Source organism: Coloeus monedula (genome assembly GCF_965178545.1).
Source record: "Coloeus monedula genome assembly, chromosome: 22".
Lineage (NCBI taxonomy): Eukaryota > Metazoa > Chordata > Aves > Passeriformes > Corvidae > Coloeus > Coloeus monedula.
Window position 1 is genome coordinate 4,832,300 of NC_138802.1, and position 26,074 is coordinate 4,858,373.

At 44.0% G+C, this 26,074-nt stretch overlaps 1 protein-coding gene across 6 annotated transcripts in view; it reads right to left on the reverse strand.

Annotated features, from left to right (window-relative positions):
- Positions 1–6,807: 6,807 nt before the first annotated feature.
- VPS13D (vacuolar protein sorting 13 homolog D) overlaps positions 6,808–26,074 on the reverse strand; it is a 96,856-nt gene continuing 77,589 nt past the window's right edge. For all 6 annotated transcript variants that reach the window (XM_082295692.1, XM_082295691.1, XM_082295689.1 and 3 more), the window contains 3 exons: positions 12,022–12,153; positions 8,192–8,432; positions 6,808–7,523 (listed from right to left, as the gene is read on the reverse strand). In XM_082295692.1, coding sequence (XP_082151818.1) covers positions 7,392–7,523; positions 8,192–8,432; positions 12,022–12,153 — 505 coding nt within the window. In that variant the 3' untranslated portion in view covers positions 6,808–7,391. The remainder of the gene's footprint in view (positions 7,524–8,191; positions 8,433–12,021; positions 12,154–26,074) is intronic.

The following is a 26,074-nucleotide window of genomic DNA, read 5'->3' on the forward strand; positions in this document are numbered from 1 at the left end:
TCTTGCTGGTAGGGGCTGGAACGGCAAGAACCAAAAATTAGAGTGTTCTCCCCAGTATTTGCAGGAAGTTCTTTACTTTGCAGACAGTGGGAAGGGAGAATGAAGGGATATTGAGGAAACAGGACACAGAAACAAGGTCTCAGTTAGTAGAGGACCTCTTTGGATGACTAAAAAAACTTCAGTTCATTTCCTAGACTCCAGTTTTTTAAAGGAAAATCCCTTTTGTTTGAGGTTTTCCAATAGAGGAGATACGAGCATATTGAATGTTTAGAATATTAAAGAAAGGTATCTAACATGAAATCCCAGCCTCACACAGGATTCCTGGATATTCTAGTGAACTTACGGGTTATTTTGGTGCAAATAAGTAAGATGATTTCAAGGCCTGTGCCTTGTTGGTCCTGATTCTGCAGCCTGTGAAGTTCAGCCCCCAGAGAGTTTTCTTCTGGAGAGGACTTGGTGTAGCCACCCCTGCGGCTGGGCTGTACCGCTGTTCCCTTCGGGGGGAGGAGCCCTGTGTTGGCCCAGCAGACTGAGCTCCCACAAAAGAGCAACAGAGCTGCCTCTTTCCTCCTTTCTGGAAGAGCGAGTGGATTTATGGCTGTTCTTGTGCGTGCAGTAAAGTTGGCACCGCAGCCCCTCCTGCGTCAGCAGTAGGGCAGTTGAGGGGAAGAAAAGCTTGGAGTAACTTTGCTGTGTTATTTATTATCACTTTGCAGCCCCCTGGAAAATGAACTTTAGAAACTCGTGGGCTGATGGTAACGGCGAACACTGGGAAAAGCCCAGGAATCAGCAAATCCATTGTGTTGCGCTGACAGAAAGATACTGTTACAACACACTTTAGCTGCCAACTTGCTGCAGTCACTCAATCCATCACGGTGGGCTGTGGGATCACAAGCCAGTGAAACTCAGCCTGGCGTGTTATTTTAGTCTTACATGGACTGTGAGATAAACGGGGCATGAACCGGCCCCCTGGCAGGGGGTCGACCCCCGGCGCCCTCATTAAAGTGCCAATCAAAAAGAGTAATGGAAGGGGGAATGGAAAACTGGCTCCACCAGCCTCGCACTATGCTCAGTCCCAGCAACTTGCACAAGCCAAGGGAAACATTTCTGTTCTGAACAGAAGCCAGGCCTCCAGAAATGCTCCCTGCTCGTCTTGGAGTTCTGAGGCTCCTCCGGTGTCATGTGGTGGAAACCTGTCCCCCATGGCTGGCTGTAAGCACAGGGAAGGTACTTGCTGGGTGCACTCTGGAAAGGTGTGGATGTGCTTTTTGTGGGTGCACAGGCCCTGGGACTGTCTCCGTGCTCACTCAGTGATGGGTTTTCTGTCAGAAGTGGCGCCTAGTTCAGTATTTGTGTGTGCAAAGGTGCAGTGAAACCTGCTCTTTGCCGCAGCACTGCCACCCTCCTGGGAGCCTCAGCAGCTGGTTGGTCTGTCTGAAGTGTGGATTTGGATTCCTGTCCTTTGTGGGGAGATTATTTCCACTGGAACCCACAGCAAATTTGACACTGGATAATCTTGGAGTGAATACAGACATAAGGCTGAGGCACACAAGCAGTGCTGAGCTGCCACTGTACCCCTGAGCTCTGCTTTGACAATGGGTGCTGGTCTTTGAGATTGGGACAGTTCCCAGCACTGCTGTGGGAATTCCTGGATGGCCTGAGATGTGTTCTGGATGATGTATAAATACATATTCTTCTGTATGTTGATTTCCCTCTGGTGTGTGCTCAAAGGAGAGGCAAAAAGGTGTCTGTGGGAAGAAAGGTGAGTGAAGTTGTGCGTGTAATGTGGATTTTTAGTGTTTGAAATCAGGAAGCTGAAAGTGGGCGAGTTGGCTCTTAAACTTGCTTATAAATGAGATAAATGCTTATAAACCTCTTATAAATGAGAGCTCTGGTGTGCTCTCAGTGTGATTATGACCTTGGCTGCTGTTTATTTTTGCTCACAAGGTTTTGTCAACAGCACAGAATTTCTCCAGGTAGATTGGTCTGGTTTAAAATAAATTTTTAATGGAGAGGGTCAGCAGGATCAGTTTGGATTAGAGTTAGTGAAGCAAAATGTATGAACAGTAACACCAAAGAATGACGACTGTGAGAATGGAACCTCCTGCCACAAAACAAGGTGGTCCCATGTGAAGGTGACATCTTATTGTCTACTGAGGCTGGTACAGATTAGAGGCACCCAATACAGGGAGGAAGGAAATGTATCCAGGTCTGGAGCCCTCAGCACAGGAAAGACATGGAGCAGGTCCAGAGGAGGCCACAGAGATGCTCCAAAGGCTGGAACCCCTCTGGAGCCAGGCTGGGAGAGCTGGGGGTTACCCGCCTGGAGTAGAGAAGGCTCCAGGGAAACCTTAGAGCCCTTCCAGTATTTCAAAAGGCCTTACTAGAAAGATGAGGACATAGTTTTTAACAGGGTCTGCAGCCATAGGAGAAGGGGAAATGGTTTTAACGTAAAGGAGAGTAGACTCAGACCATATAAGGAAGAAAATTTTACAGCGAAGGTGAGGGACAGTCACAGGTTGCCCAGAGCAGTGGTAGATGCCCCATCCATGAAACATCCAAGCCAAACAATTTTATGACTATAAGTAGCATGATTGGAGTCAGCTTTGTACTGAGCCAGGTCAGAAATAATGATTGTACCCATTTATACACAAAATTCTAGAACATTTGCATGTCTGAACTGGGGGCCTAAGGATGCTGTCTCTGGATAATCCTTTGAATGATCATGTAACTGCTATTACACCAGAAATTAAGATGTATTCTGGCATAGAAGGTAGTGCTGAATAGAATCTTCACATTTCTGGGACGTTTACCTCAAATACTTTTTCCTCCATGCTTTGAAATTCAAAGAAATCCTGAAAAAGGATTAATGGAAGGGCCTGGCCTTGCCCATTGGCAGAGGGAAGACAGGTGATGCTCCTGCTGCTGGAGCTGCTGAAAGGGCCTGGCCTTGCCAAAAGAAGGCTGGGGGAGAGTCTTGTCATGCAAATGGTGGGTTACTTGTAAAAATTATTTTATTTTTTTCCTCCCATTAAACCTGCATGCAGGCACAGGTTTTTGCTACATCATTACTTTGATACCCAGTGGTTTGTACGGCTGGATGTCGATTGTTTGCCAAAGGCCTTGGAGCAACAGTCCTTAGGAATGGTGAGTCACCCTCCCAGAGCAGAGCAAATGTTTGCTTTTGCAGTGTCTGGAGGGCTGAGGGATAGATGGTATGATGGATTTCTCCTTTATTTGTTAGAATTCCTCTACAGCTGCAGCATGCAGGGGACTTTTTTTGCTGGCATTTTCAGAACCCATTGTTCTGCAGCTCCCGTCCACAGCCCTTGTCCTTTGGGTGACCCAGCCATTTATCCAAAATGGAAATGCACATGGAAGCTGTTTACTTGGCCCGTGGCCTTTCAAAGCTTTTGAGTCAGCCCAGAGCAGGCCTGAGGTACAGGGTTGCTCTTACCCACACTTTGTGGAGGGCACAGTGTCGGGCAGTGGAGTGTCAGCTAAAGGGAAGAAAACCCAAAAACCCACACACACACCAACCCTGTGTGACACTGTGTTATGTATAAATTATGTATTACTGGCACAGGGTGGGGAGGCCCTGGCACACATTCCCAGAGAAGCTGTGGCTGCCCCTGGATCCCTAGCAGTGTCCAAGGCCAGGCTGGACGGGGCTTGGAGCAACCTGGGATAGTGTAAGGTGGCCCTGCCCATGGCAGGGGAGGATGGGATGGTCTTTTAAGGTCCTTTCCAGCTCAAACCAATCTGGGATTCTGGGATTCTGACGCTCTGCTCATCATGAGTGTCCCCAGGCCCTGAGCAGAGCTGACCCCTCTAATGGAACTGCAGTTTGTACCCACAGCATTTGTATTTCTGGCCAAAATGTGCAGTAGTTCTACTGAGCAAAACAATATGACTGTTTTTCCCCCCAGTGTTTGTCAGTGGTTAACAAGTAACCTTTTCTTTCTGGCAGGAATCCTTGTCAGATTCTGCCCTCTCCTGCACCGAGGCACAAGCAGGGCTGGTCAAAGACCCAGCTGGGGCTGGGTTTGCCTCACATTCTCCCACTCCAGAAAATCTGCTGCTGGAGAACCATGGAAACTCCATGGTTAGGTCAAACTGCTCCCAGTCCTGTTAACAAAACATTTTCTCGGCCAGGGATTGTTCTGGCAGGGGAAGGCAGGTGGGTTTGTGCTGCCCTGAGCCCTCTGTCAAAGCTGTCAGACCATTTGGGAGGCCACCAGCAGCTGTTAGAAATGGGTTGCAAGAAAGTCAAACCTGTAACATAGGGGGAGTTAGAAGTGCTTTGTCCCAGCGCTGCATTTGATAAAATTAAGCATCATAACATGGAGTAAGAGTGGGCTGTCAAGCTGGAATGCTGCAGCAATCTGGACTGGAGTCTGAAGCTCTGGGCACATTTTATTATTTTATTTTATTTTAACTATTGTTTGTTTTATATTTTCTATTTTATTTTACTTTATTGTATTTATTTTCTGAAAAATACGATTGTTCTTTCTTTGCAACAACCCTGCCTTTAGGAAGGTGGAATACAGGAGTTTGGAACAGAGCCTTTGCTTTTCAAGAGAATTTTGAAGTGTATCTACATTTGGGGGTGGGTGTATATATTAGAAGGAGTACAGAAGCATACACATGCACAGTGTTACTGTCAGAAGAAAACTTGTATAAGGGGAGTTTGAGCAGCTCTTAATTAAAATGTGCTTTAATTTTGCTTTGTTGGGATTTTTAAAAATATCTGTGCAGCAACCTGTAATCTAAAGAGAGTATATTCACTAAAACCTGCTTTTTCAGTGTGAGGTACCAGAGGTGAAGTCATTGTGAGAAGCAGGTTCCTCTGAGAAGAAAAACAGAGCAAGGGCTGAGAGGATTTTTCAGCCCAGTGGGTTGTGCACTGGAGGAAGCAGGTTCGGACTAAACTGTGCTTTAGAGAGAAAAAGAAGTTAAAAAAAAATATAGTTGGGCTAAGATGTTATGAAGTATTTTATCGAAGAGAAAACAGATAAATGTTGAAAAGCATCACGCAGTCTAGGAAATGAGATAGTGAAGAGATCAAAAGGTCCCTGTCACTGGGAAATGGCTGATTATTGCTCTGGTTTGAGATGGGGCCCATTTAGTCACTTAGCTTCTCCCCACAAAAATGTAAACACTGCACTGCTTTGGAAAACAGCCTTTGGGACTGGAGCTGCTCAGATGGCTCATCACACTGAGTTATTTGGACTGTCAAGAGCAGAGGGGAGGGAAGGGTGTTGTTCACATTTGCTCCATGTTCCCATCACTGCAGGAACCCCTCAAGCTGTAGGAGCTGTTGGGAACAGGATCACTGATGATCCAGCAATGATGGCAAGGAAAAGGGGTTTTCCCTGTGAACATGCCACAGATGCAGAAGGACACCCAGAACTTCATCCCTGGTTTCAGAGCCTGAAAGTATCTTTTTTCCAGTTACTTTCATGTCTTGAGAAAGTGAGGACATTCCCTGTCTCAGGAGTGGGCAGACAAGTTATGCCTGTGTCCTGAGTCAGACTTGGTGACAGGGTCAGTTAGTGGGGTTGGGTGGGGGTGTTCCCAGCAGGGACAGTGTGGACACAGCCCCTGGATTTGTTCACCTTTGCAGGAGCACTGGAGTGAAACAATGGGCCAGGGAAAAGGGCAAGGGAGGAGAGGACGGGAGGAGAGGGCAGGGCATTAAAGGGGAGAAAAGGGGAGGGCAGGAAAAGGGGGAGAAGGACAGCAAAGAAGAGGAAAGGTGGAAAGGATGGAGAAAAGGGAGGACAGAACAGGATGTGACAGGTCAGTAAAGGGGACGAGAGGACTGGGAAAACAGGCAAGGAAAGGGAACGAGAGTAGAGAAGGAAGATACGGACAGGTGTCATTTCCTCACGTGTCATTTCCATGCTGTGCTGAGTCTCTTTACCAGTCAGAGACAGTTCTTCCTTCCTGCCCCTGCTGAGGTGTTATTTCATCTACTCTTTATTGCACCTTGAAGCTGGACAGGTTTTTTCACACAAATAGCTCTCTGAGTTCAGGGCCAAGAGTGCAACTGTTCAATGACTGCTCTGGTGTTTGTACATCATGTCCTCATGGATGGTTACAGACCCCAAGTACTCCATCCATCCCTGGAAATGCTCAACACAGCAGTGAACTACTCCTGTTTTCCCTCCCCACCTTCAGCAGCCAAGTATTTTACAAGAGCTCAGAACTGGTTTCATTCTAACCTTCAGCACCAAAATATCCCCATGTGTCTTCATGAAAGGACTTTACCTTCAAATTACTTTACCTTTTAAAGCTCTACTTACACTGAGTCAAAAGGTTTACAAAATAACACTTTAAAATTTAGGTTACTCGGCAGTTACAGGAGAGTTGTGCGTTCATACCCAAGCCTGGCACCTCCAGGAAGTAAATGTGACACTGAGGGTTCCAGTTCCTGTGGGTTAACATGTTTAAGAGCACTCATTCCTCCCTCTTCAGTGTGGTTACAGTTAATGAGACAAATACTGATGTGATGTACAACACCGGAAAAAAAAAAAGCAACTTGTTATTTTTATTATTTAGAAGTTTACTTCTGAAGATGTTGAGAAGCCCAACAAGCTGGTGATCTCCTCTCCCCTCACCCTTCCTACACCTGAGGGAAGGAAAAATCTGAAGTTAAAGATTCAATTTCCAAGGCTGCTCACTTCAACTACTTCAAAACCAAGTCAGAAATAGGGACCTTGAGATGCAGACTGTGAATGTAAAACTGAATCCTCCCTGTATTATTTACCAAAATGCAATTTTTTGTTAAAAAAGAGGCTGACATTTCAGTGCAAGGTCTCCTGTATTTACCTGTATTAGTGACTTAAGAGAAGAAACAACAAAAAGCCCAGCAAACAACCCAACCAATGCCCCCTAATCACAGTGTTAGTGCACCCTAATCATGGTGTTAAAGCTCCAAACCATGGGACACCTGTGCTTCAACAGCTGAAATTAATTCATCATTTTATTTTTTAAACGTTTATCTACATTCCTGCACTGGGATAATCAGTTTTCTCAAGGAAAAGACAGAGAGAGAGAAGGGCTTGTGTCAGGTAGTGCAGTATGACTCAGTAGAGCTCCTTTAATTTCTTTACACAGTAAACAGACTCATATTTATACCAACACCTGCTGCCGGTCGTATTTACATGGACACGTGTACATATATACATGTTAGCAAAATACAGGGCTTCTCCCAGACCCAAAGCTGTGTCAGCTACACCTCTGTTATACAACTGGTGCATAAAAAAGAAAAGCCACCTCTTTTGTTTTCTCTAAATACTAAAATTATATTTTTTCCTTCTCTAGTCATACAATTCTAGCTCCAGCCTGGTACTTGCAGCTCTTTCTGGCAGTGAGGAAGTGGATTTTCAAGAGTCCAGCTCGAGTTGCTCTTGATTTTCACTGAGTCTCAGCATCAGCTGCTGCTCATAATACAGACTCTTTGCATAGTTGATTTCTTGGGACAGCTTTACTGCCAGAGCTTCCGATTTCACTTTCACCTGCAGAAAGAAAGGGAATTTTTCTTAATGTGCTCCTGCTGTCAGCTCAAACAGAATAGATTTTAGACTTGAAGTAAGGGACAGAAAGGTTTCAGTGGAGTTTCCTTCTCAGCACTGAGGCTGGAGTAAGGAAGAAGAGAGAGGGAGCACCAGGTGCACACATATTCAAGGGTGAGAGCAGGAACACTGTGCCCTATCTGAGGTTATTTCCTTTGCCTCCCCTCCCACGTTTTATCTTGCTGGTCTGTTTGGAATGTGAACTGACTTGGGTCAGGGGTGAGCTTGTAACTGGGCCTGTAGGACAGTCCCCAAGCAACTACTGTAATGGCACAAAACATAAACACTGGTTCCATCGTTAGAGATCTCACAGTAAAAAAATACTACATGTAGGAGAAGATTAAACAGACAGCAAAGTACCCAAGTTCCATTTATGTGGTAAAGTTAAAAGCCTTTCACAGGTAAATACAAGTTTCTTCCTGTTACTTTCCTGCCTGCAGAAATATTTTAGAGTTTTCCTTTCTTCAGCTTTCTCAGGAGTTTAGGGAGCCACTTCTACAGTCACTGAAACCTGGGCAGCAGCTGTTTTCAGTGCTGACAGAACAAAGCCTGTGAGTAAAACACTTTGGTCACAAGGGGAGCACAAGGAGAAAGGGGTGCCAGCTCCTCACCATGGGCCGCTGTTGGGAGGGGCCTGGCATGGCCACACCGCTGCTCGTGTTCACAGCCTTCTTGGTGAGCTGGATGTACACATTCCCGTGGTCCTTGGACACCAGGCAGTGGTACAGGTCATCATACCTGACCTCCAGGAATATGGAATCTCTGTCTGTGCAGTCTCCGCTCTTCAGGAAATACACGGCCTTGGAGGAGATGAGCACACAGTAGCTGTCAATGTTCTCCACGGCGATGAAACTGCAACAAAGGAGAAAACATCATTAGCTTAAAGCTGAAAATAGCAAATTAAGCATTGTCTTCACCTGCTCTGTGACCTTCAGAAGTCCATCAGAAAATGCAGTAGTGCAACATGTACAATTCATCTGTATTTAATTTAAACCGTTTAGAAATGGAGCTGATAAAGGACACTCTCACCTAGTTATAAAAAGATCATGCTGTAAATCAAATATTAGTGCTGCCTGCCTGGCCACCAGCTGTGGGCATTACAGGGACACATAAAAGTGTCCTTTGACAAGGCTTAGGAACAGTAATTTCCTTGCTCTGGAGCACTGCAAGTCCTAATGCTGAAGTTTAATTGCAACTAACTTCAGTTCTGGAGCTGGCACGTGAAAGGTTTGCAGACATTTATGACAAGAGCATTATCCTGTAACCCTCCTGTGCTTCCCTCCTCCCCACACCTCCCTGCCTTCAAAACCAAAACCAAGTTGAACCTGCTGCCAGGATCAGTAACAGAAAAGAGAAATTAGCTGTTTAACATGGGGTGAGAGGTTAAGCAGCAAGCAGGTTTCCCCAGGGAGATTAGACTGAGTGATGAATAGGAAGAGGGAGAGAAGAGTGAGTTAGGAATACTGAGAGTTATGATGGCTGAAAAGGCTGGTGTGTAAAATAACTGTTAGGTGCAAAAGTGAAGTGGAAGTTGAACACACAAATGCTTCTCCCCCACTTCTGATTTACTACTGAAATGAGCCTCATTAGTGGGGCTTTTTAAATGCTGAAAAAATCAGCAACTTGAATGTGAAATCATAGCTGAGTAGAGTAACAGAGTAGTGCTAAATAGAGTAATAAAGTTCTGCCAACAGTCCCCAGGGTTGACATGCATCTGTAAAGGAGGATTCTCCTACTGTCAGGCAGCTTCCCAATTGCTGCCCTCTGAGCCACTGCTTGTACAAACCTGCCTGCTGCCCTCACATCCTGAAGAATCCTCCACTGGCTTAGAAATCAGTGACCTTTGTCACTACTTGGTGTTTCTGGTAAACAGAAAAGTTCCCCATCTCCAAACCCACCCTTGGCTCTACCAGTTAAATAACACTGTGCACAAACTGCTTCGAGCTGTAGCCAAATAAACCCAGAGCTATAAAAGGTATGTTAATAGCCAAAAATATGGCAAGAGGTCAGGCCACGGTTTCTTTTTGTGGTATAAAAGGATAACTCCAGTAATTCTGTATTCCCAGTCCTCTCAAAGACACTGCTCTGCACTGAAATTACCTTTCCCTCTGTGCTGTGTCCCTGCCCTCGCTCCCCTCACACTGGGAAAGGTGCACACACCAACTCCAGCCCACACTGTAATGTCAGTGCTGAGAAGGGCACAACCAGCCTCATTAAAAAGGGCCTGCAATGTGCTTTGCCCAGCTCTACCCTTGGATGAAGCTCCAGGATGGGATAAATGAACTGTGTTCCTTTAAGTAAAACAAACTGGGAGAAAAGTGGATTTCAGCTTAGAGGAACCCAGGTGAAAGACAACATTAACAGAGTTCCGGAAACCAGCAGCTGCCCCGCAGTTTTCCATCGGAGTTCAAACGCTTCAGGGCAAGGTTCTGCCTTTGAAATTAGCTAAATAGGATGGAGAGTGACATTTTTTATGAAGTGTCACAGAAAACTTAATTTAAACCCAGAGCAGCAGTACAGCTGCAGAAGAACAGCCTGATGCCCTGGACAGGCACATCAAACACAAGTGTTTGAGGGAGGCCCCGAATCCAACAGGGTCACAATGCCACTGAGCACACCACAGGGAGAAATGGGGCACTGGGACATCCACAGGGAGAAATGGGGCACTGACAGCTGCTCTCAAGTCCAGGGGCAGCACCTGGGCACTGACCATGGGTTGCATTTGCTCTGTAAGAACACCACATGATGCATGTACTTCTCCTTACAGGACTTTTACTGGTGGTATATATTCTGAGGAATGGAAACAGAGGTCAGTGAGTTAACAGAGAAGCCCAGAAACATTAGCTAATTTGTAGTTCAGGCTCTACATTTTGTTCTAAGTTTGAGTCATGCATCATTACCTTTGCTCTTGCCAACTGTTACTTTCTTCTCAGTGTCTAGTTCTTAAAACAGGTATTTTTAACCTTTTCAGATACTACTGCAAGATACAACTTATTTTTTTTTAAACCCATACAGCTACACTATTATCTCAAATTAATAAAATGAAAAATTAAATGAAACATGATCCAGTAGAACAAAGTAGAAGCAACCAGATCTCTGGAGAATTTGTGGAGTTTTTAACAACATCAGGAAGTAATTACACTATATTTTCCAGAAGTGAAACAGCAAGCCTAACTGGAAAAAAATGTGGAAACATTTAGTTAGAACAGTAGAGCAAGGTATTAAACCCCCTTTTATGGATTTAACTCTGAAGAAAAATATGCAAATAATCAGGTCTTTAAATGTGTTTCTGATTATGATACTAGGATAAAAGTCAGAGGCATAATTTTGTACTTATTTTCCATGACAAGAAACACTGTGTTCCTGTTGAATGGTGTTCCTAATGGTGAGAGTCACAGTGAATGAACAGCGTGACTTGATGACAAAGGCCACTGCTCTGCTATGGGCTACACTGGTGATTTTTTTTGGTCACAAATTGCTCTTTCCAGTCTCCCTGCCTAAGAGCCAGACTGAATAGGCACAAAGATCCTGAAAGGAGATGGAAACGGGATACCCCAAGTGTGAACTCACAGGGCCACAATAAGTGCCAGATTGCAAACTCTTCCTCAGGCAGAACCTGAAGTGGCACATGGAGCCTGCCCAGTGACACTGGTGACACCAAGTGACCCTGCTGAACCTGCACCTCCCTCTGCCAGGTCCACCATCAGCAGTTCCGACCCTTTGCCTTGACAGATGCTCTGATGGGTGACAGACAAGAGCATCTGACACCTTCCCCTGACACAGGTGATCAGTAACTGTGGTGGAAATCGGGCAAGTGATGAATTCTGCCTTTAGACCCCAATCCAACAACTGACATCCCCTGTAGAATCACAGAATAATTGGGGTTGGAAAAGCCCTCTGAGACCACCAAATCCAACTGTTCCTCCAGCACTGCCCAGGCCACCACTAACCCATGTCCCCGAGTGCCACATCCACATGGCTTTTAAATCCCTCCAGGAATGGGGACTGCACTACTGCCCTGGGCAGCTGTGCCACAGCTTTATGACTTTCCATGAATAAATTTACCCCAATATCCAACCTAAAACTCCCCTGGTGCGACTTCAGGCCGTTCCCTCTCATCCTGTCCCTTGTTCCTGTCACCTGTTCTGTGACAGAAGAGCCTGACTGGCTGCCCCCTCCTGCCAGGGAGTTGTGGAGAGCCAGAAGGTCCCCCATGAGCCTCCTTTTCTCCAGGCTGAGCCCCCCCAGCTCCCTCAGACACTCCTGGTGTTCCAGACCCAGCTCTGTTCCCTTCCCTGGACACGCTCCAGCCCCTCAATGTCCTTGTTGTGGTGAGGGCCCAGAACTGAGTATGTGCCTGTGTGTGAAGCAGTTTTAGATGTGAAGACATGATGGCAGCAAACAGAACAGAAGTACTCTGTGTAAGTGGCTGTGTACTCACAACTCATCCTGGATGTTGTCTGTCAGTTTGAAGAGCTGCTCCTGTCCCTCTGCTTGGCTCTCCAGGTAGCGGGGCAGGAGCCCCTGGGGTCCCCTGCAACACCGGGGCTTCCGCACTCGCTCTGCCTGGGTCCTGCAGCAAGAGACACACAGAGATCACCTGGTGCAGCCTTTTCTTCCACTGACACCTGTCTGCACACAGAGTTCTAGTCATTTTGAAATATGAGGTGTGACAAAGCCTTCAAAAATCCCAGATCTTCACCCACATGGCATGTAGATCCTGCAAGACTTGGCTCTGGAAGATATGGTGTCTACTCATACATTTCTATGAGACACACAACCATACAATAATAAAAATAGAAGGATTTTGTCTACAAGGAAGGGGCAAGTAGTTAAATTAGTAGGAAGAAGTAACCTGAGCAGAGTATACTCTCTGAAGATCTGAGGATGTATTTATCAGAAGTTTTACTGATTTGTCTGTTTTTTCTCACTGCTCTAGAGAAAGTAAGAGTGCACCAATGGACAGCACCAGGAGACTGCAAACTCTATGGTTATGGAAATAGGAACATACAGTTAAATTAAGACAGAAGAAAAATCCTCATTAATTAGGGTCCCCACAGCAGGGTTTAACATACTTTACCCTTCTGTGTGTTAATTAAAAATGACAATAATGAAGATACACATGTGCGGGCTGACAGCCATCAGAGGTTGATATTGGCCACAGCATTGCAGAACTGCAGGCTCGGTTCCTTCCTTAGCAGTATTTTGTCAAAAAATAATACGCTGAATTCCTTCAAGCTCCTGGAACGCCCCACCCCTCAAGAATTGTGTTACAGGCTCCCAAACCCTGCTTCATTCCCTGTCCCTTCTGAGCAGCATCGCTCTGGGGCTGCTCCATGATATTTCACAGCTCTTCCAGGCTATTGCTGTTACAAATTTCCCAGCCAAATGCACCATTTTGGATTAGAGCTCTCCCTTCCCATCCTGACTCTTTTTAAAAACCCTGCACAAGGAACTCCAGCCTCCAGGGACAGGAAGAAGGTCCCACAGAGCATTACCTTTGCATTTGAAGCTGCCCACCACCAGGAGAGAGCACTCACCTTCTGGGCTCCATGATCTGCAGATGTTTTCTCTGGAGCCTCATTCCCTTGTCACCTTTCCCCCCCTCAGCACTCCTGTCTCACACCTGAAGCCTGAGCACCCTTTTAAAATTTGTTTTCCTTCAAGTTTTTGACAACCCTGAATGCAGTGGTTAGAGCTGTGCTATTAAAGTACTTTGGATCTGAAGCAAGTCTCCTCTCCTGCCCCTTAAATTCCTTGGATATAAGCAAGATTCACCTGCACCAGATACAGCATTCTTGTCTTTCTGAACCTACACAAGAGGTAAACAAACATGTGCCTGTTTTTACCTATTAGACTCTTATAAAGCAGTAAAAAAAAGTGTTTGCCTCTGTGAATGCAAAATATTAAAACAAAGTTCCAAAGAGATTAAAGAATTCCAACCAGTATAATTCACATCTTGCTGCTTGTCCTACTTACTAACTTCCAAAAGCAGGAAAATAGCAAAAGATCACTAATCTAAGAAGCCCCTGTTGGCTGTTAAAACCTCTCTATGGCACCTCTTGACAAGTTCAAAGAGTGACTGTCTGCAGCCTAAGGAGGGTTTTAGTTAACAGTGGCCAATCAATAATGTTTTGCTGAGACACTTTCCATTCTGCATTCAGGGAGGCTGGATAACTGGGACAGAGCAGCTGCACTGTGCAGTGGGTTTTACATGAACCATCCTTCAGACAAACATTCCCCTGTGCCAGCCTCTAATATTCTGTAGTACCTTGAGAAGAGGGATCTGAAGCACTGCAAGCAAGACTACCCTAAAAATGGGGATAGACCAGGGCCTTTTAATCCCATAGACTCTGTAACTACAGGGAACACTGGTTTCTAATGTCTGGCTCAAAGCAGGTCAGAGAGGAAGTACAACTACTAAAAAGGCACAGGATACCAAATGGATTTCTGAAGGTTTGGCAATTTCTGAGCCAAGGTTTTATGTTTTGGTTTTGTTTTTAAATGAAGAAGCACTGTAGAGTACAAGTTCAGTGTTCACCGTGCCTTCCACACTCAGACACTGATCCTGGTGATAACAGATCATTCCCTTCTTGTTGGTAAGGCCAGCAGTTCTCCAACCCAATGCCACTGGTGCTGGACCTAAACTGCATTGATTTAGTCCATCACCCCCTTGGTAAACTGCTGTGTTTGGTCTGCACAGCTAAAAACATTCCACACCATTTGATTTTTTTTAATCTAAAAATTTGTTCTACTGTCTCAAGTTACGTTCTGTAAATAATAAGCAACCCTGGTGAAATCCCAAAAGCTGCAGATTTGTCAAGCGGAGCGGACGGCAGTGCCCACATCTGGGTTCCATTACCCAGGCACTCAGCAGATCTGCTGATTCCTTTTTAATAAGCACACAAAGGCAATACAAGACAGGAATGCCCTCACGTCTGCCCGGCACAGCAGGGAATGGTGCTGCTGGATGGAGGCACAAAGGGCTGGGAGAGGGTGTTGGGAGGTTGAGATGAACACTGCAGTCCTGTCCTGCTCCAAGCTGAGCACCGGAGCTCTCACCCCAGCTGACTCTGCTCACTGGAACCAGTGCATGCCATTGACTGGTTGGCTGGCATTTGCTGAGCAGTTCACAGAATCCTTGGGATTCAGCTGGCCAGTTTTAAGCCAGAAGTTTTGTAATCAAACACATCACCAACCTGATGAAGAAAGCGGTCAGGTATTAGTGGGGATAATTACTGACCAACTTAGGTTGAGAAAACTCTCTAAGAAACACCACATTTTCCAGAATCACCTGTCCTTGTTCCTTCACTCCATGTTCGCCCCTATCAGGTACCCACCCCATCAGGTTCCCACCATCAGGTCTGTAGATGTGATTCCTGCAGAGGTGCTTAAACACACAGTGGCTTTGAGAACAACAAACTGTTACTCATCTTTGAGGGTCTCTTGGACCTCAGAAATTTCCCTGAAGTGTATCCTGAGTACCTTGACAAAAACACTGAATATCAAAAGACATTGATCCGTTAAAAGAAACCACCCCTCTTCTAAAATGATTTAGAAATTATTTACAAATTTACATCTTTCTGTTTCCTGAGTATCACACCCAGAATAATTATTCATAATAATACAACTTTAGGAAATGTAGCGACTTCTGAGAAAAACCAACACGGACAAAACCCCATGACCAACACAGTAATCACTGGATTTCATTTAAAATCTGTATCTGGGGCATTTCTCATCTAGATAAGAGAACAGCACTGGCAACCACAGATCTGTTCAAAAACCCAACCTGAGCATGGACACCCCAAATCTTGCACAAACAGCAGCTCTAAGTGCAAGGAGATGGAATTCTGGCACCTGGAACCAGTATTTAATGGACCAGGCTCCTCACAGACTGGACCTGCTGCAGCATCTGCCTGCCAGCCAAGCCCCATGGCCACACCTTGGGGTGCTCCTGGTCATGGGCTCCCTCCCAAGGGATCCTTCAGCCCCAAAGCTACCCCCAAAACTCTCAAGGAATCAGTTCCTTCAGCCACACCCAGTTCTTGCTGCCAAAACTTCAGCAACTGTCACCACCTCATTATTCCAGCCCACTTAAGCAGTAACTTGCTGGTTCTGGTACAGCTAAAATTCAGTGTTTCCATTATAAACTCTTTTTTTTTTCAGGTTTAAAGCCTGCTCTGGGCTGTAGCTTGGCATACTGACTTTCAGCCTGGGAATGATTTTTATCCCCTTGAAATAAGTATAAAACAACCTTAATTCAAACAAAGGAAAATGGCAGGTAATGTAAGACACAATTCAAAAGCTGCTGGCATTTTCAAGAAAAAATAAAATCAAACTATTACTGGCTCTGGAAAAAGTCTGCTTCCTAAATACAGGGAGTGCTTTGTCTGAGGAGGCTTCAGTGCATTTCAGACATTAAAAGTGACATGATCTGATAAGTTAAGGGAGGAATAACCTTCATCTTCTACCATAAAATACACAATTAAAATACCTGATCCACTTGCTTGAGTTTCAGACTGACTTGCACCTGCAGCCTTCCATGAGGATCACCATCCCACGCACATGATTTCCATGAAATGCAGAATGAGGACGGTGCTTGTGCCACAGACATGATGGGAGGACACTGTGCAAAACACACTTGGGAGTGCCAGAACCAATTAAATGCTGAACAATGTATGCCCTTAAAAATTGAGTTGAAAACTCAGCCATCACAGTGACAAATTCTCAGTGCTGCAGCCATAGCTTGGGAACACATGGATAACAAACGAAAACAAACATGTGCCACTTGTGATTGGGTCTGTAGTGCACATCACACCTCTGCACAGCACTAAAGATCCACTATTTCCACAATTCTTTCCTCACTGATGCACTTAACTTTGTTTCATGTGCTGAACCCATGTGATGAGCAAGAATATTCCCTGAATTTACTGAGCAGAAGGGGAGAGATAGCACAATTTTGATGTGCCAGCTCTCAGCATCTGAGAAATTTAATGCCTTGGGCCTAACTTCAGGCAAACGTGGCAATCTAGATTCCCTGTTCCCTGGTGATTCTACTGGTGCTCTGTTTCAAGGGGTCAGTGCACCCTGTGCCAGACCTTGGGGTGCAGTTCCCAACAGGCAGATCACTGCCTGATCTGAGATCTGGCACAGCCATGGGATTTATTTGCTGGTTCCAACGCAGATGCTGTTAAGGTGTGTTAAAGTGCACACACGGTGGAGTCAGTTGAGTGCTGGATTTGGCATCAGAATGTCTCAGTTAGATGCAAGAATGTGTAAAATCACGAGCCAGACAGCTCCCTGCTGACTGCAGATCTGAGGAAGCTCATATGCACCGTTTATTCCAGCAAATGCATGGAATATATTGTGCTTGTTAAACATGTTCCCAAAATGCTAGTTTCAGGCAGAAACATGCAAATAAATGGTGCCTAGGGTTAAAACCTCCCACTTACAGTCAAATCCCTCCTCTTTGGAGGGATCTCCCAGCTCAGATGCTGCAGACCTTTAGCTGACCCGACATGCCTTTAGGAGAGTACAGCATGCTCAAGGAACAACTGTTTATCATGGAGGTTGTTCCTGCCAGTTTCTTGAGATAGAGCTTTTCTCCCCCCTCCCTTTTCTTTTGTACACCAGATCAAAACAAAATTGAGAATTATTCCTTGGGTTTACAACCTCACCAGGATCCAAGTTCAAAAGGAATTGAGAAGAGATTAATTAAGACACAACTTAATTATGACATCCATATTACAAATCCAGCATTTGGACAAGGTGTTTGAGCTTGCACTGTAGACAAAGCACTGACACCAGCTGCACCCAGGGTATCAACCTCTGGCACTTGCTATCAACCTCTGCCTGTCACGGTTGTGCAGCAAAACCCACATTTTCTCAAGCACTTTGGTAACATCAAGCTTAAGAAGTTGACAAAACGTAACACTGCCATCCTAGTTTCCAGTTTCTCCTTGACTTTTACTATACTGATTACAGGGATATCTGCAGCTGTCATCTTAAAAAGTTTCCTGTCTAACCAATGTGTTGAAAAATGCTCCCATTCGCCTTCTGACTTGATGTAAAAGATAGTTCTTAGCAGGAATTTCCTGCAAACACCTGTCTGAGAACAGAAGCTGAACATGCCTTAGTGAAACCAAAGTGCCCAGGGCCATAACACTGCTCAGCCTCAGGGTACTGTGGGTTTAAAATATTAAATACTGTCTGCTGCCAGGCAGGGCCCATAGCAGATGGAGCACTGCTCTTATGTCTGTGCCCATGGAATTCCAGATTGGTTTGGGCTGGAAGGGGCCTTAAAGCTCATCCCGTTCTACCCCCTGCCGTGGGCAGGGACACCTTCTCCTATCCCAGGTTGCTCCAAGCCCTGTCCAACCTGGCATTAGACACTGTCAGGGACAGGGAGTCACGTTTATAATGGTCCCATCATTGCTGGTCAAGCAATACCCAGTTGTAGCAAATGCAAACACAGTGACTTTACTTTGAGTATAAAATACTTCAATCTAACAGAAATGCTTCCATGTTGTATTCCTGCCTTTCTGGGAAAGCAAATCTGCTTTGGGGGAAAAAAAAAAACAGGGGTCCTGCCCAGCATCAGGACAATGACTCTGGCTGTGCATGAAGGACTGTGTCAATCAACTCTAACGACTGGATGTTTCTTCTCTTTCCAACCCTCCTTTGAAATTTCTCAGTTACTACAACTGGGGCTGCAACAGGTACAGCAAAGTGCTCCAGCACAAACCTCACCCAACAAAAAGCTACTCATGAGGTTTGTTTGATTTTTAAAGTTCACAGTTGCAAGAACAATTCAGATCAACTGGCTGTACTTACAAAACTGATAAAGAGCATTCCACATGTTAACAGCAACATTAGGTGAAAAAATTATCTATAAAAATACCAGCCACGTGCTAAATGAGGTGACATCAAGGCAATAAATAGCTCCATCTGTATGAAACAGTTTGCAGAACAACCCAGAAGACGTATCTGAACAAAAAAGTAACTATGGATGAAGCAGTGCTGAAAAAAAAAGTGGGTTGGATTTTTTTTTTGGTTAAAAAAAAAGATCAGTTTTACATATTTTTCCGCAATCACTTTATAAATCTGCTGCACATTAGAAATCAGACACACATGTATGTTTTTCAAGTACAGAAAGTCGAAGGTTTACATTTTAATAGCAAAGTGCCTATTTGTGAATGGCAGCAGTGTATATTACAGGCAGTGTGAGAGGGTTAAACAGGACAGCCTCGACTCTTTATAAACTTTTGCCCTCTGGATATGTACTCATTGGCTGCTGTACAAGACTCGAGCTGTATTACACGCCTTAACGATATGGTTCAACTGTCGGTCAGGCTCGGGGCTGGCGCTGGGCCAGACCGCAATCAATGGGACACAAACCTCCCCCTTTCAGATCATCACGAAGGCTCATATTATCTCCTTTTTGTCGTGCTGGTTAAATTTATGGAGCAGAACCCCGAAGCTGCATTCCTTGGCCTGGGCCGGCCCACGCGGGCCTCCCTTTGTTTGGTACTGTAAGGAGCGTGCTTTGGAGGATTGCGGGGTTGTTAGTTCAGGCACTGACTGTTTGCTCATGACTGAAATGAAAAGAGTTCAGGGGAAGGGCAAAAGGACAGCACAAGTGTAAAACCCCATCCCAGCAGGCCCTGGGCTTCCATCTACAGCTCCGGCCTGGGAGTGAACACAAAACCTCACGTTAATGACAAAGGGGAAAGCCTCTCTAGTAACAGGTAAACAGCCCGGCTGCACCTGAGCAGCACCTTGAGCTCTCCTGCTTTCAGGCAAGCCTGCAATTGCTACATAAAGATGAACCTCGACTAAGCTGGCTTAAAACACTGCTTAGAAGTGGTATTAGTTTAAAAGCAATGCTGTATCTCTTTGTTTGAAAATAAAACCCATCAGTGCACACAGCCACACAGTTTACTATTTCCACCACTTTAAACACATGGAATAACCTCAGAGAACCCGGTATTTACGATGTAGCACGGAATTCTAATAAGACACAAAATGACTGGAAATACAGTATGGAGAGAAGATTTTCATTTTGTCTAAAATGGGCATTTCTTAACATCCTTGTACTTGGTCTGAGGATGAAAAAAATGCACCTCTGGGTATGCTCAGACACTCTCTACTCAAAGCTTTGTTCCTGTCATAAATAAAGGGCACTTCTTGATCCCACGCCTGACACCATTCTCATTCCAAATCCAAAAGACAGCACTGTAACAGCTATGGAGAAGAAATTAGCTCTATACTAGCTGAAACCAGGGCAAGATCACAAACTAAGGATGTAAGAAACCTCTAGTGTGATCTCAAAGCAAAAGCACCAGGAGCAAAGGCAAATGGAAAGACTCAATTCCAAATCCACACAAGAGAAGCAAATACATACATGGGAAATCCCAAGGACTCTCAGTGTTGTGTAAGAATAGAAGGTGCCTGTGGACTCATTCTTCAGCATGGATATTCAAAAAATATCCACCCTTACCTTCATCATTATTAAGACATTCCCAAGAAGCCACTCCAGACCTGCTGTACCAGACTTCACCCCTGTGGTCCCAGCACAGCTGTCTCTGTCCAGCAGGTCACACAGTCACTGCACTGGTGAGCAGCTCCTGTCACTTGTGCCTTAGAAATAAGAACATAAACCCTACACTCCTATTGCACTACACCAGTTTCATCTTTCCTGCTATTTTTATGAACTGAAAATCCTAGAAAAAGGGCTAGAAGAGATTATGAAAACTCACAGAATGTATGAGATGTTTCTCAGTGCCGGAGCCCAAGCCCGACACTGGCCGCAGCCTGATGGGCTGTCCCAGTACATTCCAGCAGACATGGCTGGCTTGAATAAAGCCTTTGTTCTTTCCTGGTGGGCAGACGCTCCCTACTTATCCCACCTCGTTCTGAGCAGGCAGATTTGTGAATTGGAACTGTGAACTCTTTACGGCCCAGTCTTCGATGACTTTTTAGTAGGTTCTGCAGATGGTCATGCATGAATATAATTTTTTTTTCTTTTCCAAAGACTCTCCAATTCTATTCTAGGAGGCAGCAATGCAGACTAATTAAATCTGCAGCTCTCTGGAATTGTTTCCACCCAAGGCAAGTGTTACACAGAATACATGAAACAGCAGCATCCTTTAGCAGAGATGCTGTGATCTAAAAACAGGAAACATGCAAAACAGGAAGAAGTGTTTCTTTTACTTTTTGGTCTTTGTGTCCTAAAGCTTTGGATGAAATAGAAGATAATTAGAACACGCAGGCTCTAGAAATACAAGTATTTCCAGAAGACATAAAACTTTTTCCCTGTCTAGCTGCATTCCTTTGAGTTAACAGCTAAATACTGTGGAGTGGGCACACAGAATAAGAATTCCACTTTGTGAAGCAAATATTTCATGTCATGCGAAGTTCAAGTACTAGAATAAATCTGTGGTAAATCCAACAAAGGATTTATCTGTTCTTTTCAGAAGGAAGTTCATAATTGCTTCTATTTCTGATGGACTACGCTGGACCAATGTTAGAGTGTCTTGGATTTAACTGAACTGGAAGACATTAGTCACCTACTGCAAATATCTGTGTGTCCTAAGAAACTTTCCCATGGCCTCCAGAAGTGTTGCACTGGAAAGGGAGCAAGTTCGGTATCCATGATGTCTGTTTTCAGCCAGCTCTCCTTTCCTACCTGACCAGACTAACACCATGCAATGCATTTCCCTCGCTAATGTGCACCTTTTCCAGACCAGTTACTGCATACAGTAACATCAAGCTGAATCTGAACCCAGATTTCTGCATTCAACCCAGCCCAGGCAACAGTTTAAGTCTAACAGGAGCTGGGCATGGCTCACTGCATGCAGCACCTTTCACCAGGGATGGAAAGGCCCCTGCCCTTACTTGTAACATATCTGGAGGGTGTGGAGGCCACCACAGTAAGAACTCTGCATTCATTCATCCTTTTGAAATTATTTATTGCTATTAATGAATGGACATCTAAAGAAAAAGACGATTTAACATTTTATGCTTGGGTAACTCCTCAGCATTGCTCACTTCAATGTTTTCCATTTTCATGATCTGTCCTCCCCTTGCAACATTCCCTTCCGGTGCCTCTGTCCATTGAGCAGAGTCTGAAAGCATCCAGGGTATCTTTCTGCCCTCAAATATCAAGTTAAACACTAATGTTCTAGTGGGAAATCCTTCTTACTCACAGAATAGATGCTGGGATTTAGAATGACAGCCAGTCTCTCACAAAGCCTCCCTGTTTAATGCCAACGGACATGTCACCACTGGAGAACCCAGTGCCTGCACAGTTTTCTTAAGCCAGGTTTTTGTTCGGTTTAATACATTTTCTGAAGGTAAAGCAAAAAGGCTTAAACAGTAAAAGTTACACAAGTCTTAACTAAAGATTTAGCCCTCCTTGTTGGAATTTGTTGGAACCATCTACAGCTTCTTTCTTAAATGTAGGGTGCATGAAACGCCAGAGGTACAACGCGAGGGAGCTGAAGAGCCTCAGCAACTTAAACCCTTGAGCTTGAAAAAGTGTCTTTTTACAAACAGATAACAGGGTTGCTTGGGGGTTTTCCTGTCTCAGACGCTGCTACTCTAAGTCTAGCTTGTAAGCCCCAGAGACTAATCAAGGTAACATATGTAAAGTGTGAGACCTGTATGATTAAACATTGCCCAATGCAAGCCCATAATTGCTTATTTTTTTCCAAAAACCTCCTATTACATAAAAATACTCCTATAGGCAGATATGAAAGGAACCACATCTACATAATATTAATGTAGGGTTATGTTGCTTCTCTAGGTTCAAACACCATGAGTTTTACTTCCTTCCAAATAGTTAAACTGAGTCAAGTTCAGAAAAGAGAACAATGACAACTGAGTATTCCAAACATAAATGGTATTTAGTAGTGCTGATTCCTAGGAACAGCCTCCTGGAAACATTATTCAGACATACAGTGGGTATTTGCAGTAATGCACAAAAATGTGTTAAGAGTTTGGGTATCAATCCCACTCAACCCTCTAAAAAGGAAAGGGAGAGGGATGTGTCAGTGCAGTTTGGATTCTCCAAACCATCTGACTTTTACTGCGCACAAACAATGGACAGTGTATTGTTCTAGAAACTGTGACACTTTTACACATGAGGCTCTAGGATTACAGACTGCATAATAAAATATGATTAAGCAAACTCAATGTTTTAAAACTTCATCTTTCTTTTACTGTATCCTGTGGATTACTAAAGAAACCCAATGAAAACTAACTACGTGCATCATTTCTTCAGCCATGCATAGCAAATCCTGTTTTATTGTGAAGAACAGAGCCTGTAAGTCCCAAGAAATTATCCTTCAGCTCTTTGTTCCAGGAGGGAGGGCAAAGGGAACAAACTGTGAGATGCCCAGCCTGTCAGTGCTGGTGGAGGACACAAAAAAAAGGAAAGAAAAGCTGCCTCCCTGTATTTCATTCTCACACAGAGGTACTCAGGCTTGACTTCACTTTCCTTTATTTCTATAATTTTTTTAGAAAATTTTGAAAAATTTTGAAAAAACTTTGAAAATTTTATTTTTATTTCTTCAAATACTAAGTTTTATTAGCCACTGTATGAGTACGTTGAGCTTCAGAAGTGCAGGGAAATGTGGGGTAGCATCGCACCCCATCCTCAGTTCTCCTAACTTTGGGCACTCCAGAACAGTCATCACAAGCCTCAGCTGCTTGAATTCCTTCCAAAGAGCTTTAAGGGGAAGTTGATTTTCCCCTCAGGAAGAGTGAGCATGCAAAGCAATCTTGACAGATTCCACTCCCAGGCAAACATAATCACTACTTGACTGACAAAAAGCGCTACTAGTTTCTTGATGCACAGCATAAGACTTGTGCAAAATAAGATCTGAGTAGAAACAAGAAAAAAATCTAACACATTCTTACAGAGAGCTATAGAAAAGAGAACCAGCTAGAAGCCAGAAGTGTCTTATGAAAGAAGCACTCCTTGAATAGAAAAAGGAACAGAGAACCACTTTCTGTTCATTCTAAAGGCAGCTTCATTTATTTAGAAATCATTTTAAGTCTTAGATGATGGATTACTGCATCTTTCTAGTTTAGAAACTAAATTAGCTGAGGTGCATTTTCAGAAAGAAATTAAGGTTTTGAGATTAAATCAGCCACACTGAAAAGAAACAGGGCTGCATTTGGGGAACTGCTTCTCCCACGAGGAAATCCACATTTACTTATGCAACAAGCAAGAGCAGACACTTCAAGAACAGTGCCAGTATCTCCAAATGAACTACAGAAAGCTACCAGTGATAAAATAAAACTTAACAGAAGAATACTGAGCAGGTGAGACTGGTCACAGAAAAAGAAGCATCTGCTGAGGTGCTGCTAAATGTGTAGACACAAACCCAGGTTTGCTTAACTACAAGGATCTAGTGATATAAAACTACATTTGGAGGACAAATTAAGAAGCACTTAAAACCCCAGGGAGGACACTGAAGTACTGAAGGACCTGAAGAGGTCAGAAATATGCCAGGAAATTAAATGGGGTTCAACCTACAACATTGCATTTCTGGGGAAAAATAACCCAGAACACAAATGTGAAATGACAAGGAGATACCTGCAAAGCAGTAAAATCAAACAAAACATAAAGAAAACCTCTTGGGGCAAAACAGCAAGCAGAAAAATGGGCATCAGTTTGCAATGGGATATGGCAGTAAAACCAAGACAATTCTGGGTGGCTTGCAGAGCACAGCTTGTCCCAGAGCAGAGGAATGACGGGCCCTTTTCACACCACACTGATGGGAACCTGCAGATGGGGAATTTCAAAGCATCTCCACAAAAGCAGGGGAACAATGTGGATATCAGCTAATGACAGAAGAATGTAAACCACAAAATCCAGTTGGACAGTAACTGAGCATGGGAGGCTGAGCTGACACTGAGGAAAAGCCCATGGCTACAGCTGTGCAACAAGGACAAATCTGCTCAAAGAAAACAGATTATCATGAAGACCTGTTATCCCACTGGGAGAAAGAAAATAGGATGTGAAGGAAATCACACTGCTGAAGTAAATAATTGATTAGACTGATAAATACATTTTTTCTCTGGCTTCTAGGAAAATCTCAGGAAGGGCTTACCAGGAGAATAACAACATCCCCTTGACCAGAATCATGGCCCATACATGACTGACATTATTGTAAAGAGTTGTAAAGTCAGAGCTAGATCAAGTCCAAGGTCAGGACCAAATCTGAGGCACATACAGAAGTGTAAAGGTTCAAGCAATATATACTGTAAAACCTGAGAACCTCGTGGCAATATATTGGCTGAGCTGGTCTCCATACAATTATGTACATATTTCCTACTTCTCCTTGGTGTCACTGATACTCATGCTGTCAACCACACTACTTTTGACCTCACAAGGCAAATCACAGCTAACAGAGAGATGCATGCAAAAAGGCAAAAAAAATCAAATTAGATCACCTTCTTTTGACATTGTGTCAAACTTTGCAACCTCACTGCACAACTCCAAGTGATGAGCAAAGGAACAACTAGCACAGGCTGCCGCTTTCCACATGAAGTACATTTAAAAGAATAAAATATTTACGTAACAATCTTCTGTGACTATTAATGGCTTTCCAATCTCAAACTATTCTTTACTAATAACAGTCTACTTCATGGACAGAATTCATCAGAATTGAGGAGGTCATGGAGTTATCTCCTTACTTCTAATTTTCACATTGTGACTCAAAAAAGAACACAAACCCTTGCAGCAACAGTCCAAGAATAATCTTAAACTTGCACTGACCTGGCAGAAGCCTGAAAGAAAGCCATAAAGACAGTTTCCTGTACTACTTCTTAGGTTAGACACACATCTAAATATAAATGTTCTTTACTCGTGCTGTACCAGGATGTAAAACACGTTTCTAAGCAAGAGCTCTCCAAGCATATCCAGAGACATAACAGCTTTCCTGTTTTGAACTGGGCTTTAAAGACTTTTGGCAGTATATGAAAAATATGGAAATAATCAGAACTGTTGCATGTGACACTGTAGTACTTGGAACACATAAAACCCACTCAATAAAGGTATCAAATCATAGACATTAACTGTTTATAAATTAGAGGTATACTGCACTTTCACCAACTGCTTTATGCTCTCTTCTGCATTAAATTTAGAAGTAGTAGGGCAGCTTTATGATTAGATAGTAAGTTTGTAAGATTAGCCTTTAAAAAGTCCAGTCTAAAGTCAGATTTAAAAATATTTTCTTGCACTTTAAACCAATCACCTTTGAAACTACCCCCTTAAGGTCTAAACCCATCACCTGCGCCTCAGCCGTGCTGATCTGGCTCCCTGTTCCCAACACATGGCGTGTGCCAGCTGCAGGAGTTCCAACACAAATCAACACATTTCAAGACAAAAAAGACTCATATCCATGTAGCCTGATCACAGGAACACATGCTGCAGACTGTTGATTGCATTCATGAACTTTGCTGGAATTAAACTATGTCTTTTA